The sequence below is a fragment of the Pleurodeles waltl genome, chromosome 6 (genome assembly GCF_031143425.1).
Source record: "Pleurodeles waltl isolate 20211129_DDA chromosome 6, aPleWal1.hap1.20221129, whole genome shotgun sequence".
Lineage (NCBI taxonomy): Eukaryota > Metazoa > Chordata > Amphibia > Caudata > Salamandridae > Pleurodeles > Pleurodeles waltl.
Window position 1 is genome coordinate 1,486,125,712 of NC_090445.1, and position 18,911 is coordinate 1,486,144,622.

General features: G+C 39.5%; 1 protein-coding gene across 1 annotated transcript in view; it reads left to right on the top strand.

Annotated features, from left to right (window-relative positions):
• Nucleotides 1-18,911, top strand: part of PCDH15 (protocadherin related 15) — a 2,681,631-nt gene that overhangs the window by 1,993,056 nt on the left and 669,664 nt on the right. Inside the window, exons 22-23 of the mRNA XM_069240977.1 lie at nt 8,131-8,271; nt 9,279-9,391. Of these exons, the coding sequence (XP_069097078.1) occupies nt 8,131-8,271; nt 9,279-9,391 (254 nt within the window). The remainder of the gene's footprint in view (nt 1-8,130; nt 8,272-9,278; nt 9,392-18,911) is intronic.

The following is an 18,911-nucleotide window of genomic DNA, read 5'->3' on the forward strand; positions in this document are numbered from 1 at the left end:
CCAGCTTTTTGGCGGGCAATTAATTCACCCTACCTCCAGCCAGATACCGGCCCACGCCTTGAATTAGCCATTAGTGAGGGAGACTGGATTAGTCACTTTACTATTATTCATTCCAAGCCTACTAACAGGTCAGGGCTAATAGCAGAAGCTGTATCTGATAGTGATCTTCCCTCCCCTGTTACCTTTCCTATAAAGCTTGCCTTCACCTTGGATGAGATCATGGCTGCCTGGTATGCTAGCAAAGCCGGCAAGGCTCTGGGCCCGGACTTCATCTCTGTAGATCTGTTTAAAGCCAACATGACCCCTTGGGGCCACTGCTTACTCAAGTCCTGAATGTGTGTTGTCAAGTTGGTTCATTGAAATCCTGGAGGGAATCAATTATAGTCCCAATCTTCAAAAAGGGAGCTAGACATAGTCCAACTTGCTACCGTCCTATCTCTCTCCTAGATTTGATGCTAAAAGTGGCAGGCCGCATTATCTTGAACAGGCTAAAGGAACAGGCCCAGGACAAGAATGTTTTATCTGACTTACAGTACGGGTTCCGGGAGGGAGGATGTCAGGAGCACTTTCCTCATGAGCAGTACCCTCTAATGCCCATCTTCTGTCAGCACCGAAGGGAATTTGGGGTGGGTACTGCAGGGAGGGAGATCTGTGACAATAATAAAGGCTATGAAATCAGATGTCATATATTAAATGGCTTCATATACTTTCAACAGATATGAACCTACTCTAACCTGTTGGATTTATGATGAATGAACCAGATCTGTAGTTTGTTGGATTACTTTCAAATACCGGGTAATTTAGGATTGTTGAGGGAATTTGGTTTCTCTTCTTATCTTCCCAAGAATATACAATCTTATATCCATGTAACTTAAAAGTTCGGAAACTGTATTAACCTTTAAACAAATTATGCAGGATTCCTTAAAATAGCACTTAGGGGGTCATTTCAACCCTGGCGGTAAACGACCGCGGCAGAAGCACTGCCATCGCACCGCCGGAGCCGGCGGTTTCCCGCCACAATGGCCCCGGCGCTAGTAATCCGCCAGGGCAGCACTGCCCAGGGGATTACAAGTCCCCCTACCACCAGCCTTTTCCTGGCGGTTTGAACCGCCAGGAAAAGGCTGGTGGTACGGGGAGGCGAGGTGCCCCTGGGGAACCCTGCACTGCCCATGCCACTTGCATGGGCAGTGCAGGGGCCCCCTGATAGGGCCCCATGCGGCTTTTCACTGTCTGCTCTGCACACAGTGAAAAGCGCAACGGGTGCAACTTGACATTCTTTGAACAATGATCTCTTATCACATCTCAGAAATATTCTGTTTCTATAAATTAAGTTCAGGTTGATATTATTATTCAAAAAGACTCTTTTATCACATATCACAAATAGTCTGTTTCTATTAATTAACTTCGACTTGACCTTCTTAAAAAGAAAATACTTTTATGACATCTCAGAAATATTCAGTTTCTGTAAATTAACTTCCACTTAACAATCTTTCAAAAAGCTCTTTTATCACATCTCAGAATCAATCTGTTCTATAAATTAACTTAGACTTTACATTTCTACTAGTTTTCACAAAATAAATTGAGTAAATTCTTCCATTGGTTTTCACAAAACAATCTCTATCTATAAGTAAGTACAGAGTTGTAACTCTCCATGCTTCTCACATAAATCACCAAGCTTTCATTGACAATTCCCAAAGGAAACTTACCATGATTCAGGAGCTTATCAGTCATCACCAGCTCCCAGGAGATAAGCTGAATCAGGAGCACAAGTCAAGCAGTTATGCTGGTATTTATAGATGGGCCTCATCTGATTACATAATCACCATGTGTATTCTAATTAAGTCAGCACATGGCACTTCTGCTCAAGAGAGGAAATACAGTCAATTACTTGCAGGTCAATGTTTGTTCTTCCCAGGCTGTAAATAAAGGCTATTTTTAAATGACTCTGTCATTTCTGGAATACTTGCTCTCTCTTGTTTTGTGTCACAACATTTATAAGTTAACAAACCCAGATTCTCCAGTTACCACCACGGGCTGGGTCGATAATCATGACATCATCCCCCCTCAAGCTCAGCAAGCGAGGGCGTTATGGCATAGGATGATTATCATTACATTTTTTGAGAAGTCGTGGTGCATTAATAAACTTCAGCAATACCCAAGAGTTTTTCTCCAGACTGTAGCCTTTCCAGGAAATCAAATACCAGAGTTTATTCATATGACGTTTTACATCTTTAATGCTTTTTACCTCATACTCAAAATTGTTATCCACGAGAATGGGTGGAGGTGGTCAAGATTGTGCTTTGCTGGACGCCGGTTTGAATAGGGAGGAATGAAATACAGGATGGACTTTCATGAATGGAGGAAAATGCAATTTTACTGTTACTGGGTTGATGATGTCTTTAATTGGAAAAGGCCCAATGAATCTAGGATTCAATTTATTATATTTTTTTAAACAAAAGTGTATGGTGCACAACCATACCTTTTGTCCTTTTTCAAATGGAGGATTTTCCTGTCTTTTACGGTCTGCAAATGATTGGAATTTAGTTACAGCGGAACGTACATTCTGTCTTAATTTGGCCGCTAGTTTTGAGATTCTTGTTAGATGTTGAGACAGTGCAGGTAACTCTTTGTTAACTACAGGCGTTAGAAAAGATAGATCATGTGGATGATAACCATAATTAGCGAAAAATTGTGACATCTCTATAGAAGAATGTTGTAGGTTATTATATGAAAATTCCGCTTCCCATAGAAGAGATACCCAGGAATCAGGAGAGTTAGTTAAGTAACAACGTAAGTATTGCTTTAAGTCTTGGTTAACCCTTTCGGTTTGACCATCAGTTTCAGGATGGAAACTAGTTGAAAGCTGATAATGGATGTACAATGCTGAATACCAAGCCTTCCATAATCTAGACGTAAATTGTGGACCTCGATCAGACGTGATCGATTTCGGGAGGCCACGAATGAGTACTATGTGTGTCAGTAATAACTGAAATAACTCTGCGGCTGTTGGAACTCCTGAGCAAGCAATAAAATGTACCATTTTTGATAGACGATCTACCACTACCAAAATTGTATCTTTTCCTTAATCTTTTGGTAGGGCAGTGATAAAATTGAGTGTTATACCTTCCCAGGCTCGATGTGGAATTGGCAGGGGTTGTAAAAGGCCTCTTTTTTTGGTTCTGTCGGACTTTGCTCGGTTACAAGTATCGCAGATGTGCACACACAGCATAGTGTCATGTCTCCAGTTTGGCCACCAGAAATTCCTACTGATTAGTTCCAAGGTACAAGTTTGGCCAGGATGACCAGCTCTTGAATTGTTATGACTCCATTTCATGACTTGTAGTATTTTGGTGGGTTCAGATAACTTATTTCATCGAAATGGTAAACCTTCTGCAATACATCTTGCACTGTCACACGTTTGCCATTTTTGCATTCTTGTCATAGACATTTTTCTTTTTTTTAGGTCTAGAAAATCTTCTGTTACTTTTTTTATAGTTATGCTTACTATGTGATTTGGAGAAACCATTGAGACCGGTGGAATTTGAACCTTTGTTTTTTCATTGTCCTGTCTTGATAATGCGTCTGCTTTATTATTGGTTGTTCCTGGGTGATAAGTGTTAATAAAGTCAAATTCTGCAAAGAATAATATCCAGCGAAGCTGTCGGTGAGTTAAGGTTCATGCACAGTGCAGAAATTGAAGGTTGCGGTGGTCTGTAAGTATTGTAATTGGGTATCTTGTTCCTAATAGATAATGATGCCATTCTTTAAATGCTAAGCGGATTGCTAGCAATTCCTTTTCTGCAATTGTTAATTTATCTCTGCTGGAATCATCTACTTTGACAAGTAAGCTACTGGGTGCAATTGACCTGAATTTGCATCTCTTTGAGACAAGATTGCTCCTATGGCACATTCTGAGGCATCAGCTTCTTCTATGAAGAGTTAGGTTGGATCTGGATGTGCCAAGACAGGAGCTGAAGTGAAAGCTTCTTTCAATAACTGGAAGGCTTGTCTAGCTTTTGTGGTCCACTCAAAGTTTGCTCCTTTTTGTAATAATCTAGTTAATGGGGCAGACTCAGCAGAAAAATGATCTATGGATCTGCGATAAAAATTTGCAAATCCCAAAAATCTTTGTATGTATTTTACATTGTATGGTTCCGGCCACTCTTTTATGGCTTGTATCTTTCTCTCTGCCATATGAATTCCTTTGGGTGAAAGAATAAAGCCTAAAAACTCTACTTGTGTAACATAAAACTCCCATTTATACATGTTTTACATGTTCAACTTGAGAAGATGAATAGATTAGTATATCATCAATATATGCAATCACAAACCTGTAAAATTATTCCTGTAGGACATCATTTATAAAAAATTGAAAGGCCGCAGGGGCATTACACAAGCCAAAGGGCACTCTTAGTTGCGTTGGTAAGCTCTACCCATTGGTCCATCTCCCAGTTTTGTTTGGACTTTTTTAAAGTAGCCTTTTAGTTGTTCCTAGCAGAAATTCTTTTTGTCTTAATTCCCTCCTTCAGACAGTCCAGGAGACAGAGCTTATCCGACTGACAGAGCTTAGTGAACCACACTGGGGCAACTTTGTTAGAAGCCCCTCTTTTCCTGGTTTTAGTAAAGAAAGGCCTTAACTGTTCCATTAGCTGACAGTACGCAAGGACCATATCAGACTCGTACCCCCTTAGGGGTGTTACCTCAAATAGGTTATCTACAAATAGTTCATCAATTTTAGTTTGAATTTCTACATTATCCATGACTTCTGCCAATTTTACATTCCTCCTGCTATTAATTGTCTGTAGGGGATTTACATAAATTACTGCTCGTAGATTACAGCTAGTAAATGTAGCAGGCGAAAATACAGCATGTAATGTCTAATGATCACTATCTGTTCTGGGATAACTGCCATGTCTGTCAAAAAAGGCCACATGTGCAGGTCAACCAAAAGATAGTCAATGTAAGTTCCCACAGTGCCTCTCTTAAAAGTCAGGTGCGGAGGAGAATCGGAATTAGTATTTACATTGGCAATTATTAAGCTATTCTCTATTATCAGATCTTCCAATTGGCCGGAAACAACACTTAATTTCCCTGTAATTTGTGCAGCCGCCCCAGAGCCAATTAGAGAACCATAGGGAACCATAGTGGCAGAGATAGGCCACACAGCAATGAAAAATGATTTTTGGCATTTTTCATTGCAAGGACATGTAAGGCTTAAGTACATGTCCTAATTTCTACATTCAGTGCACCCTGCACTATGAGCCTTTGGGGCCTACCTTAAGGGTGACTTATAAGTATTGATAAGGAAGGTTTAGGCAGGGCAAAATGCTTATAGTAACAGATTGAAATGGGAGTTCAAATTCTCACTACAGGCTTCTGAGTAAGGCCAGGAACACATTTAAAAAGGCTATATTAGTGGGTGGCAAAATAAGGACTACATGCCCACCAATAGCATTTAATTTACAGGCCCTGAGTACATGTAGTTTTACTAGTGAAGTAAAAGTAAATTAAATCTGCCAATCAGGTTTCGGCCAATTTTGCCATGTTTAAAGAAGAGAGGATATTCACTTTAGCACTGGTTAGCAGTGGTAAATTGCACAGAGTCTTACAAGCACCAAAAACTAATTCAGTGAAGAATGAAGATAAAATGTTTGCTGGAATATCACACCAAGGATGACAGGTATACCAGCCGGTTTCTCCCGCTGAAAGGACTTCGACTTCTAGAAAAGTCTAAACATAGAGGGACTTTACTGAAGCTGATATCAAACAGAATCAGACCACCAACAAGATCTCTCTGGGTGCTGATTCCAGACTTCACTCACTCAAAGGTTTCCCACCATCGATGTCAACTGGGTCAAGTTCGCAGCCAAGGCTCACACAGAAGACCCGTGCTTTACCAGGCCTCCATTGTTGAATCCTCCCCGACCTCCCGATAACCCATCAACGATAATTTCCCTCCCAAAAATGTTCTAAGTCAGAAGGTAAATTTTCCACCGTGACCAGCGTAGTCCCTGTATCTGAACGACAGTAGCTCTTGGTAGGTTTGACCTTTTGACTTGGGATCAATCTAGTGTGACAAGATAACTGCAATTGGAGTTTTGAGCTTTTAGGCACTCTTTTGACTTAAAACTTCTAAAAATCAAATCTCTATTTGTCAAAATCCAGTTTTTGTCATTCTGGTGCCTGTTTGTTCACTAAATTTGTACACTATTTTTTATAAATTTGAGTGGGATAGTTATTATGTTTTCTACTTTTAAACATTTTTGAGTACTGATTGAATCCTTTACACATTTCTCCTAAGTTAAGCCTTTCTGGTGTGTGCTACAGCTTTGAAGAGGTGAACTCAGGTTTAAATTACAGAGACCTGACTGGACCTGGCTCGGAATTATGACATTATTACATGGTGAAGACTTGCAACTCTTCCAATAATCCAAATTCTCATAGTGGTGCATTCTAATGAAACTCATGTTTTGCAGTATCCCTCAAAAGAGTGACAGAACTATTTGTTGACCTTAAGTGCTAGTTAACACATTATTCCTAATACAGAATACAGTAGATACGTTGACAATTTATCATGAGTTTTATCTACACAATTTCAGCGCATGGTTTGCCTTTTGAGTTATCCAAATACTTTGTTCCAGTTGAGATACATAAAACTGTGCATGCATGTGTATCAGTTAACAACCCCAAACACCAAATCATTTGTACTCTTTTGAAAGTCTGTTTACTGGCCTTCCCAGGAAATCAAGGCAAGATAAAAAAGGTTTATTGTTATCTGAGACATATTCCTCACTGGAGCTAGTACTACCAGTCCTAGTTGTGGAACAGTTGGGTACAAACAGTGACATTTCACTCTGTCCTACTTAGGTTTTACTTTATGAAACCTGAATTACTTGTATATTTACCAAACTTTGCTTTTTTTAAAGTTCAAGTTGGAATTTAAACAAGACTTACTATATGTACGAAAAGATATTATTTATAAGCTTGTGGAACTCTTCCTTGGATGGGCCACAAAATCTAGCAAGTAGAAAGACAGCAACCTAATACGGTTGGTAGAATGAGCTTTTTGAAATAAGTATTAATTTATATGTATTTTTTCTTTTTCTTTTTGAAACATGCTCACTAAATAACCCATTTACCTCTAGGTGATTGTGAAATGGTTAGGAACCTGAATCAGATGGTACAGATTGTTCTGAGAAAGCAGGCTAGAATGTTGGCACCCATAATGTTAATAAAAGATTTGTTTATCTGGCTCAGGTAGAGTGTTTTATAGGGCAATGTTTCATAAACAATAGAACCGTGTGTAACTTTAAAATTGTAAGTGATAACGGCATATGATAGCATGTTATGAGGTCATTGTAGACATTGGCCTATTCATAGTGATGTTTCCATTTATGTCTAAAGCAGAGTATACTTTTATAACTTCTTGGGTGGGTGGATGGTGAGGCCACAGATTTTGAGAAGGCTGGTTCTTTGCTGGTATTAGAGTTTTTCTCATTATTCAACCTTGGTTTTGTGTACATTGGGATGATGGGCCTAAAGCAGTGTTTTTTCAAGTTTGCTCTGCAGTCTGTGAAAGTGGCTGTCTTGTTCGTGTAGTTTTGCGTAATTATGTCTACATGTAACATCTGTTATCTTCCATGACAACTATGCATATTATGCAAATTACATTTGGGTGAGTGTCCGCTTGAACAAATCACACAAGATACGTGTTGGTTATACTGGTCAGTAGTTTTTTCACGAACATTATATTCATGAAATGACCTTTGTACACACACAAGATATGGGCTCGATGTATGGGACATTTTCTACTCAAACTCAAAAATAAGGATTTACGCTAGATTACTCATGCTTGAAAATGCCTAGGCCTCATGATAAGAACACATTTTCGTGTTCAGACTTATCTTAATTGATTAGTATAGATGTGACATTAAAGGATAAATACAAAAGGCGGAAAGAAGACATCCACAAGGGCGTCTGCCCTCATGCAACCCAATATTACATGGATTGTGGTGAGATTACCCACATTGGAATGAGCTGATGTAATGATTTCCATTTTTTAACCATACATCTTTAACAAATGTGCCTTATATGTTATGCTTATGACAATGAGTAATCATGTATTTACAGGGTACTCCAGCCAGCCTTGTACGATATAAGGTGGATGTGAGCCAGTTTCCTTACAGCAGCAGCATCTTTGATGTTGAGGAAAATACTGGACGTGTCATAACGCGTGTGAATCTTAATGAAGACCCAAGCACAACATTTAAGGTACAGATAACAGTGAGGCCAGCTGCACCTGGACCCTTTTGTATATTTAAATTAGGTATAGCTCTGCAACCTGTACAATGATGCCTTTCTTTCGATTTAACATCTAACTCACATTTAATTGCATTTTTCTACTGAGTTCTTATGAGTGATACTTAAAACTAGGTTAATTTAAACAAAGATAATGTTCATAAGTAAAAGATATGCATTTGCAGGTTCTCTATATTTCTTTCATATTTATGTCGAAAATTACCCACCACAGAATAAATAGCGAAGTCTGTGTACGATGCACAAAGGAGCTGGGTGTCTATTGGAAATGTCAAACTGTTTATATTGTGTACACTAACTCATTAACATTGTCCCTCAGCGACTCAATCACCTCATTCCCTATCAATAGACATTTGTCATCTTACTGCCCTGTAATGACCCCATAACCACTGACAGTATGTACTAAGATGTGGACATCCACCAATGTAAATGAGAAAACATCCTCTGCGGGTAATGCTGGTACTGCATGTACACCAGTGCTATCAGTATTACAGAAGGGACCGCCCAGGCATCTGGGGCCACTTCTATAATATCATAGGGCCCCGGTGACCCACAAATTGAGTGCACACACCCATTATGCTCCTTGAACCCTATGTGTAATATGACCCGTGATGTCTAGTGGGCTTTTGTGTCCCGCCGCCCCCAGGGTCTTCTGATACATTTCTTTGCTTGTTGTTCAGTGAATAGTAACATTTGGGCAACAGTGTAGAAACTATGTCTAGGACAATTCTTCTGAAAATCTGTCCTCCCAATAAGTGAAATATAAACAATATTCCTTTCTGGTATGATTCTGCTGCTCCTTTGTGGAAAACTGGAAGTTGTGAGAAGTCATCAATCTCGAAGTTTCAGATCATTCGAATGATAACTTATTAACTTGCTTTTCTTTCGAGCAGCATATTTATGAGCACATAATATCTCAGCCTTTAAATTCCAGTCCGTACTAACATTAATTTTCTTTCTAGCTGGTTATCATTGCCTATGATGACGGTGACCCTGTAAAGTCAAACACTACAACTGTAATGATTACCGTCTTACAACCATCAGTGATTCCACGATTTACCCAGGACGAATACAGGTAGAGTGTGGCTCTTACTGTTACATCAATGGCTTACATAATATTGATAAACTGTTCTGATTATTTACATAAAATATAATTAGTCATTTTCGCAACTGCGAAAGTATTATCTCTTTAAGCCTACTCATTTTGTATGATTGCTAATAATATTGTCTCTATATCTATGATACCATTTTAAAAATCAAATCGTTGTCTTAGCAACAAAAAACACGTTTATTGTACTTTATTTATCGTGAGAAATAGGTATCGAAAAAAGTCGGTTGTTTCATAAGGAGAAAATAGCAAAGGGCTTGATTCAGAAAGGTAAATGTATCCTTTTGTGTAAGTTTACACCTTTTTTGGTAATTCACAAACAACAAATTAATGGTGAGTGTATGACTGCCGAGATTCAGGGTATGGGTAGAAAACTCCCCCCATAAAAAGATAGGACAGGCCTGTCCTACCTTTTTCTGTGCGGAGTTCTTCCTCCTGCAGCTCTAAACTTACTATTAACTCGTTTTCAGTGAATACCAAAAAAAAGAGTAAGCGTACACGAAAGTGTAAGTTTACCTTTTTGAATCAGGCCCACAATGAAGAAATGTAATGTTTGTTCCTTGTTAAGAAATGATGCAGAAAAATACGGAAGATGCTGAAATCATTCTAAAGACATTTACTGCATGGACTGTTTGAGCACATAAATATTGGCTAGAAATCAAAGATACAAAGAATGCATCAACGTGAACATTTGTGCAGTCATAGAAGCAGGAAAAGCAGCAAGTTGCTTTGAGTCTTTTGTATGAAAAAGAAATAGCAAGAGATTCGGAAAGCCATAATTTCAGGTATAAGACAGCAAAGTAATTTCTAACGAGAAGGATTGTTTTTGTTTGGCTTGTAGGATTAGTAGCATTTTAGTCGTGTAATAAATATGCTTTTCTCAAAACACCCATGGGCGGTATAGCAGTAATAATAATGAAGAAGGGAATTACTTTTCCAGAAATGCATTTTATGTTCTTTTCAAATTTTCAAAATATGTAATTAAAGAAAACGAAAAATATTGCCATTAATACTTTACCTGACTAGACTGATGTACTGAAGAAAAGTGTATCATGGATTATAGACAAAGTCATATGCCTTTCAAAATAAGAAAAATCAACCACCATCATGCTTATGAAAGAGCATCTCCTAGAACAAGAACGTCGGCAAAAGACAAATCACCTTCATCGAACCATCTTCCTTAAGCGTAAACAAAATTAAAAAAAGTGACTCCAGGAGTGTGAGATATCTTCGTTTAATGAAACGTGCTTCTCAAATGTCATATTTTGTCTCCAGATCATTATGAAGCATGACAGCTAAAAACCACAACTAGATCTGACTGCAGCGTAGAATTACAATCTCCTTCATGGGAAACACAGAACCATCTAAATTGAACAACGTGGATCTCTCTGCTTGAAAAAATTATGTTATTATATTTTAGATTCAATTATCTGCTTTTCCGGTCCTTTTGAAACAGCAAGTATGCCTACACGCTAGATGTACTAAAGTAGTTGTGAGAGCAGCTGAGGCTAATTTGAAAGGTAGCAAAGCCTATTAAAGTTACCTCCACACAGTATCCTCCGCAAATTGATTGTATGTAGAAAATGTTCAGGCAGGCTAACACTTCACAACTGAAAACTATATAGGCAACCGGATGCCCTCTGTACAGAAATCCCTCTGGGATGGAGTTTTAGAACTGGGCAGAATGATCATTTTTACCACCATCCTCTTGGAGTGCAGTCAGAACAGATACCTGGATGACCTTGTGCAGATATTAAGAAAACTGCTTTATGTCTTTAAGCTAGTATGTATGTCCACCTAGTGCACCCCCCATTCCTACCTGGCTAGCGGTCACTTCACCTTTTTAGCTTTCCTTGTAGGGCTTCCCTTCTATGCAGTGTGCTACTTTTGACATCACAAAAGTGAGATGTTGCTGGCACACATTCTTAAAATTGCACTAAATGCTGAGGGGTGCATCTTTCAAGAAGTCATGCAGCTCAGAGCAGTGCAGCAAGTCACCTTGCTGACTGTGCTGCATGACAGGGAAAGGGCAGAAATGTGCTGTATCTAACATTATAGGGCACATTCCTTCCTTTTCGTAGCACTGGCAGACAATGTGCTGCTTAGGGCTAAGGCAGACACCTTTACACCATGGTGCAAAACTTGATGGGGCCCTCTACAAGATACATGGAGGGCACCCCTCCCACACTTAGTGTAATGTGTTGAGGGGGCCCCCCACACTGTGGGGGCTTCAGATGCCTTTGTTACGCCAGAGTGCCAAGGTGCCTTTGTTGTAAACAGGATTGTTTTTGTGTAGCAAGGGGCACCTTCATGCTCAAAAACATTTCCTTACGGTATTTACTTTTCCTATGTATGCTGCAGAATGCAGCACACATAGAAAGAAGAGAAAACAAGTAGAAATAAAAATATTTCTCCTCGTTACGCCTCACCTGGGGATATGTAGCAGTTTTGGTGCATTCCTAGGTCTACCAATTATGGTAAATGTGGGTTTTCATCAAAATCCAAGGGTCTTGCGTGGGAACACCCATGCACCACCCATGAAATGCCTCCCTGGGGCAGTGTAACACAACACAGCACTTTGCACTACATTTCATGATTCTGGATTTATCAATCCACTCAGGGCCAAGCAATGTGTCCTTGCATGGCTTGATAAATCATATTTAAAGGGCTGTGTCACTTTTGCATCCTGTTGAGTGGTGAAAAAACAAGGCAACCCTTTGATAAATCTGCATCTACATCTTAAGGGATGCGATTCAGTGATTTGCATTGGGCCCGTATATTGCTCAAAGTTGATGTAATGGTAGATGCAAAAGGCATTACTTCCAGACCCATTTGTGACATTGCCAGATGCAATAATGTAGCTGAATGATTGATTACATGTACAAACGTAGCACACTATAACACTGCTGGTTTTCAGGCACCTTCTATAATTTTGCAATACAACTTAAATGCCTCAGTGTGGACCACTGCTTCAAGGTAGTCATGTCTAACTGGTTATGGAGCAATTAACAGTATATTGATTCACCACTGACACTGGTAACCATCCTTTGAAAGTTGCTTACACATTCCCTTTTTGATGCTTTTCTTTTTATGTCCCACCCATCTGACTTCTCTCTTCTTTCTTTGCAATGTCAACCTCTACAATTACTTTAGTTTCACTTGTCATAGCTTACTCACTTCTTTCCAATAGATATACTGACAAAATTGAATGATGACATATTGCCAACAAAAATATTGGCCAAAAAGTATCCCGGACACAAATATCGACTCTACATACTTTGTGCTCAAAGTCAATAATATTGACCACAAAGTTATAAAAGGCCACAATATCATCAAAAATAGATATATATGTTTAATTGGAACACTATATTAACCTTAAAACATATATTAACTTTAAAAATAATATGTAATTAATTACAAAAGTTTACAATTAAAACAATATATAAAAAAAGTACAACTTAGAAACAAAATAAAAATAATTTTTAGAATAATTGCAAAAATATATATTTAAACATTTAAATGATTACTTAGGCACACATAGTAAAAAATAGCAATACAAATTAATAATAATTACCAACACTAGATAGTAAAAAATAAAAATAGATACTAAAACATAATTAAATTACTCAAATACAAATATTAAGAACATACATAAAAAAATAAATAGTTACCACTAAACAAAAACTATACATATTAAAACTTTTACAAAATCAGATACAAAATTACACACGGGGAATTAGGTCAGTGGGCCATGAGATTATGGACAGACAAATCCAAGTGTGTTCAGTAAGGCATAGAACTGGAACATCCCCCTACTGTTGCGGGCCAGGGTCCAAGTTCTATTGTCCTTAGCAGTGAAGACCATCAAGGTATTGACTGGTCTACTGTGGCTTTAGGCTGGAAGGGAGTTGTGTTGGTCCTGGCCCTTTTTGCAGGGTTGTCCCCAAATGATTTGCCTTTTTCCTCCTATTTTTTCAGACCTGTTTAGGTTCGCTTTAGGACCCTGAGCATTCTACCACAGCTAACCGGTACTAAAGTGCATATGCTCTCTGTCTAAAATGTATTGGTGATTGCTTTCTCCATGATTGGCATATTTGATTTTATAGTAAGTCCTTAGTACAGTACACAGGGCCTGTAAATCAAATGCTGCTTGTGGGTCTGCAGCACCACATTAGTAGCCCTGTAAACACAAGTCTCAGACATGCCGTTACAGTGCCTGTGTGTGCAGTTTTAAACTGTCATTTTAACCTGACAAGTGTACCCACTTGCCAGGCCCACACCTTCCCTTTTATTACCTGTAATTTACCCCTAAGATAGGCCCACGGTAGCCCCATGGGCACGGTACAGTGTATTTAAAAGGTAGGACATGTAATGGTGTATTTTACATGTCCTGATATTGAAATACTGCAAATTTTGTTTTTCACTATCGCAAGGCCTATCTCTCCCATTGAACAACATGGGGATTGCCTTGAAATATCTTTTAATTGTAATTTACAATTGGGAGCAGATAGAGATATGGAGTTTGGGGACTCTGAACTCACAGTTTAAAAATGCATCTTTTGGTGAAGTTGGTTTTTAAATTTGAAAATGCCACTTTTAGAAAGTGGGGCTTTTCTTGCTTAACCATTCTGTTCCTCGGCCCGTCCGTGGAATACATGTCTGGGTCAGGGTGACAGTTGGGCTGTTTGTGAATGCATTCTAGACAGTCACACAAAGGGAGCTGAGGTGTGCTCTGCATATCCTGATGGGTCTTCCTGGGCTAGAGTGGTGGGAGGTGCTGACACTTGCACCTGAATAGGGCTGTGCCTGTCCTTACACAAAGCAGTCTCCATCCCTCTGCATTGTGTCTGGGGCCAGGTCAGGAAAAGCAGGGTCTTGTGCACTACAAGGACTTTCCCTTGAGGTTTGCCTACTTGAAAGCTTGAAATGAGTATAGGTACTGGACTTCTAAGACAACAACTTTAGAACACTTCTGGGCTGAGGACATTCTGACAGGAAGAAAAGCAGCAAGAGCTGCTACTATGCCTGTTGCCTTGTTGTGCTGGCCTGCTGCTTGCTGCTTCTGTTCTAGGAGTGAAAGGACTGGACTTTGCTTTCTATATCCTGCTTTCCAAGGTTCTCCAAGGTCCTGAGTTCAGCTTTCCTCCTGTTAAGAAGTCTCAGGGGTATCAAAGTCTTCCTCTGCTAGCACCTGGGCTTCTCTGCTGACAGCCCTGTCCTGCCAAGAAGTGCCAAATCCAGTCTGGGCCCTTGAAGGATATTTTTGGTGATACAAGGAGAAAAACCATGCATCAACTCACTGTGTCATTCCGAATTGATGCAAAATGAATCACCATTGACTGCACCAGAGCTTTGTCTCTGCTTGACGCAATGACCATGGTTTTCCACTCAGGGCCCAGCTTTTGGTCACAACTTTTCAGAAGTTGTGAGTTTCATGCACTGCATCACTGAATTCCATGACAGATCACCCAGACTCCAACGCTGTGCACCTTTATTGCTGTGAGATCGATGCATCGTGACTTGACTCCCAACGCATCATTGATGCATTGGCCCTAAGTGGCATTTTCTTAATCGACACCACACCACAGGAACTGATGCTTCATGCTGCAAACAGTGCATCACCTCCCCTGTGGCAGTAAGGAACTGACCCATCAACCCCCCCAGCCTAGCAGTATGGAACCTGCGCATCACCTCCGCTGCAACAGTAAGGAAGTGATGCACCTCTGGCTCTTTTGATGCATCACCTCCCCTGCAGATGGCATCGTCTTTGTTTTTGAAACATCTCAGGTACTTTGCCTCAGTCAAGAGCTTCATTGATTTCAAGGAACTACAAATGTTTTTAATCTTTTAAGAGTGATATCTTTTTTAGTATGAGTTGGATTTTTATCATTGAGTCCCGCTTTACTCTTATAGATGTTGACTATTTTTCTAAACCGGTGTGGAGTACTTTTGTGGTATTTTCACTGTGTTACTCTGTGTGTGTGTGTGTGTGTGTGTGTGTGTGTGTGTGTACAAATACTTTACACATTGCTTCTGAGATAAGCCTGACTGATTGAGCCAAGCTACCAAGGGGGTCAGGAAGGGTTATCTTAGCTATGTGGTTCCCTTCCCTGACTAGAGTGAGGGTCCCTACTTGGACAGAGGATAAACCACTGCCAACTGGAGACTCCAGTTCCAAGATATTAAGTGTAATTATATATTTTTTAAATTGTATGAAAGACTTAAAAATTATATTCTTACCTTTTATATTCTGTCTCATCATATTTTTACATCATAATACTTTGATAAAATATTTGTCTCATAATATTTGTTAAATTATATGTCTGTTGGAATAACATCAACACTTAGGTGGTCATTTGGAAAACGGCTGAAACAACCGCCGTGTTCATGCTGGCGGTCAAAACACTGATCGCCAGCGACCCCGGAACCCCGCCGGCCAGAAAATGAACATTCAGATCCTACAGATATTTGTATGTTTTCCTACATTTTATTGCATAAGAGCTATATCTAGTTACCGCAAACAGTTTTCTACAGTACTAAGATTGCATAAATAATTATGTCTCTTTAAAACAAAACATTCTATTGGCAATAAATAATGGTTTTAAGAAACGTTTCCTGATATCATAATAAAATTTACAGATTGGATGAAATGATGTGTAGTTTGTGTGGATTGGCCATCACTTTGACAGTTCGGTAAATTCTTTGACCAATTCCCCATTTTTGAAGCGGCGCTACATAATGCAGAGTCCTAAATCGCAATCTGGTTAGATAAAACCTATCTTGCACATTTATTACAGTTAACAAGTAGCAATGAACATCGTTTCTGAATAGCCACTCATGTAACACCTAACTGTAGATTTTGTGCACTCTGTAGCTTCCCATTCAGCCTCTCTTTGGCCCATCAATAACTTCCTTATCTCCTTTCTACCATAGTATAAAGTACCAAGTGGGTCATTAAGGACAAGATTCATATCTAAACACTAACAATTTATTAAAGCGTGCAAAGCATGAGATTTTATCTGGATACTCTAAGGCTAAACAGCTGTAATGATTTATTTAGTGAACCCTGGGCCAGATGTAGGTAAGTGGTAAAATGCGACTTGCAATTTGCGAGTCAGAGCGACTCGCAAATTGCAACTCGCAATTCGTGATGCAGAAAGGTGTCTCAGACACCTTCTGCGACTCGCTATGGGGTCGCAAAGTCCCACCTCATAAATATTTATGAAGTGGGTCACAGTTTGCGACCCCATAGCGAGTCTAGGCACTCAGGGGGATGGTGGCCTGCTGGAGACAGCAGACCACCATGTCCGTGACTGCTTTTAAATAAAGCAGTTTTTTTTCTTTCTCTTTGCAGCCCGTTTTCCTTAAAGGAAAAGGAGCTGCAAATAGAAAAAAATACCGAAACCTTTTTGTTTCGTTTTTTTTCAGAGTAGGCAGTGGTCCACAGCCTGCTCTGAAAAAATAATTTTGTGAGCATTCACAAAGGGGAAGGGGTCCCATGGGGACCCCTTCCCGTTTGCGAATGAGTTACCATCCACTTCAAGTGGATGGTAACTGCAAGTTGATTTGCAACCGCTTTCGCGGTCACAAATCAACTCTACATCGCGGTGCGACTCGCAAATAGGAAGGGCACACCCCTTCCTATTTGCGAGTCGGAAACACATTTTGAGAGTCGGTACCGACTCGCAAAATGTGTTTCTTCATCGCGTAAGGGCTTTTGCGCCTCGCAAACAACGTTTTTCGCTGTTTGCGAGGTGCAAAAGTCTTCCTACATCTGGCCCCCGTCCCAATTTTAGACCATAGTTTAGGCCATGTTAATAATTGACTTATATAAGTAGAATCTTCAAGGAAGGGAGATGCTAATTCCTTGTGTACTCTGTATGATGATGTAGAACCAGAAATGACCAATAGTCTACACAGAAATGTATGCTCCATTAATTGGAGCGACAACATTTGATGAGCCCTATAGGGTAGAACTATATGTATTAATACATTTGCTTTTATAAGTTGTAGCATTTCTTTTATGGGTTAACTACCAATTTTAGATGCAAACCTAAAAATGGCCTCAGCTGTTTTTACAAATTTCATTTTCATAATCTCCAAATGAGGATTCCAAGAGCCCAAGGATTCCAAGAGCAAATTGTAGACCTAAATATTTAAAGCCATTCATCTCCACAAGTTTTTGACCTTTGACCATATTGGTTTTCTTCTTAACTTTCCCCCACTCACAGATCATTGTGTGAGATTTTTTCCAGGTTGAGATGCATGTCTCTTTCTTCCATGAATGTTATGAAACCTTTGACCAATCGTTGAAGGCTATTATGCATCTGCAACAACAGGACCACGTCATCCACATATGGGAGGATTGGGGATGGACTATTACCTATTTTCGGTGCATCAGCAGACAATTGTTGTAAGTCAGCTTCACCCCGTTAATGTACAATGAAAACAGGAGTGGTGCTAACACCCACCCTGGGGACTGCCTCTCGCTATTCTAAAACCCGGAGTACACTCTCCATTTATTCCGTAATGTACCTGGGAAGTCAAATGGATATGTAACTGTGCAAGAAAGGAAACCATATCTGAAGGTGTGACCAGATCTGTTGAAATTTTCCACAATTTGGCATGATTAACAAGATTGAAGGCACTAATAGGGTTCACACAGCACAGGAATAAATGGCCCTATTTTGCTAGGGTATATTTACTCGCTATAAGGTAGTGGTTGATAAACTATTCCAAAGTGCCAACCTCAGGCCTAAAGCCAAATTGTGTCTCTGTAAGCACTTGATTATCTACTGCTCAGGTCTCCAATTTTTCTAAAAGTATTCTCCCTAACAGCTTAACTGAAGAATCTGTAAGACTCATTTAGAGACTGGTGAAAATGGTTAAACTGAGCAGTAACCCGACTACTATGCAGTTACGTCCTTCCCGCAGATTTATAGAATATCAGTAATATTACTTCATTTCCGTTATTGCTTATTAGCCAACTATGTATTCTGGGACAAAAGCTGTGCAAGACGCATGACAATAACTTGCGCATACATGCACTATGGTGCAAGGATGCATGTGTAGTGCAAAACAGTCTCGAAGAGTATTATTGCAGGGGTAGAGATAAGCAGCACCATATATTTTAAAATCAGACACTGTTCTGCTTTCTCCCTTTCATGATGAACTCTGGTTGCTGTGCTGCATTGTTTGAAAAATGTGTACATTATTTGCTTGTGCAAAAAACTAGATGCAGAGGTAAAAGCAAGTATTATTATGACAGGGCATTAAGCTTGATTTATCTTAATATTCTCAGAATAAGCTCTGTAAGAAGTACTTGTAAAGCCACTAAGTCTGAACTTGGCCTCAAGCATTTTCAGCCCTGTTGTCCTGAGATTATAAAAAGAATATGGTATAAGGGAGCATGCAAAACATCCCCTGGGGCCAAACTAAATAGGAAAAGGTTCAAGTTGTTATTTGGTAGTTATCCCTGCAGCTCCAC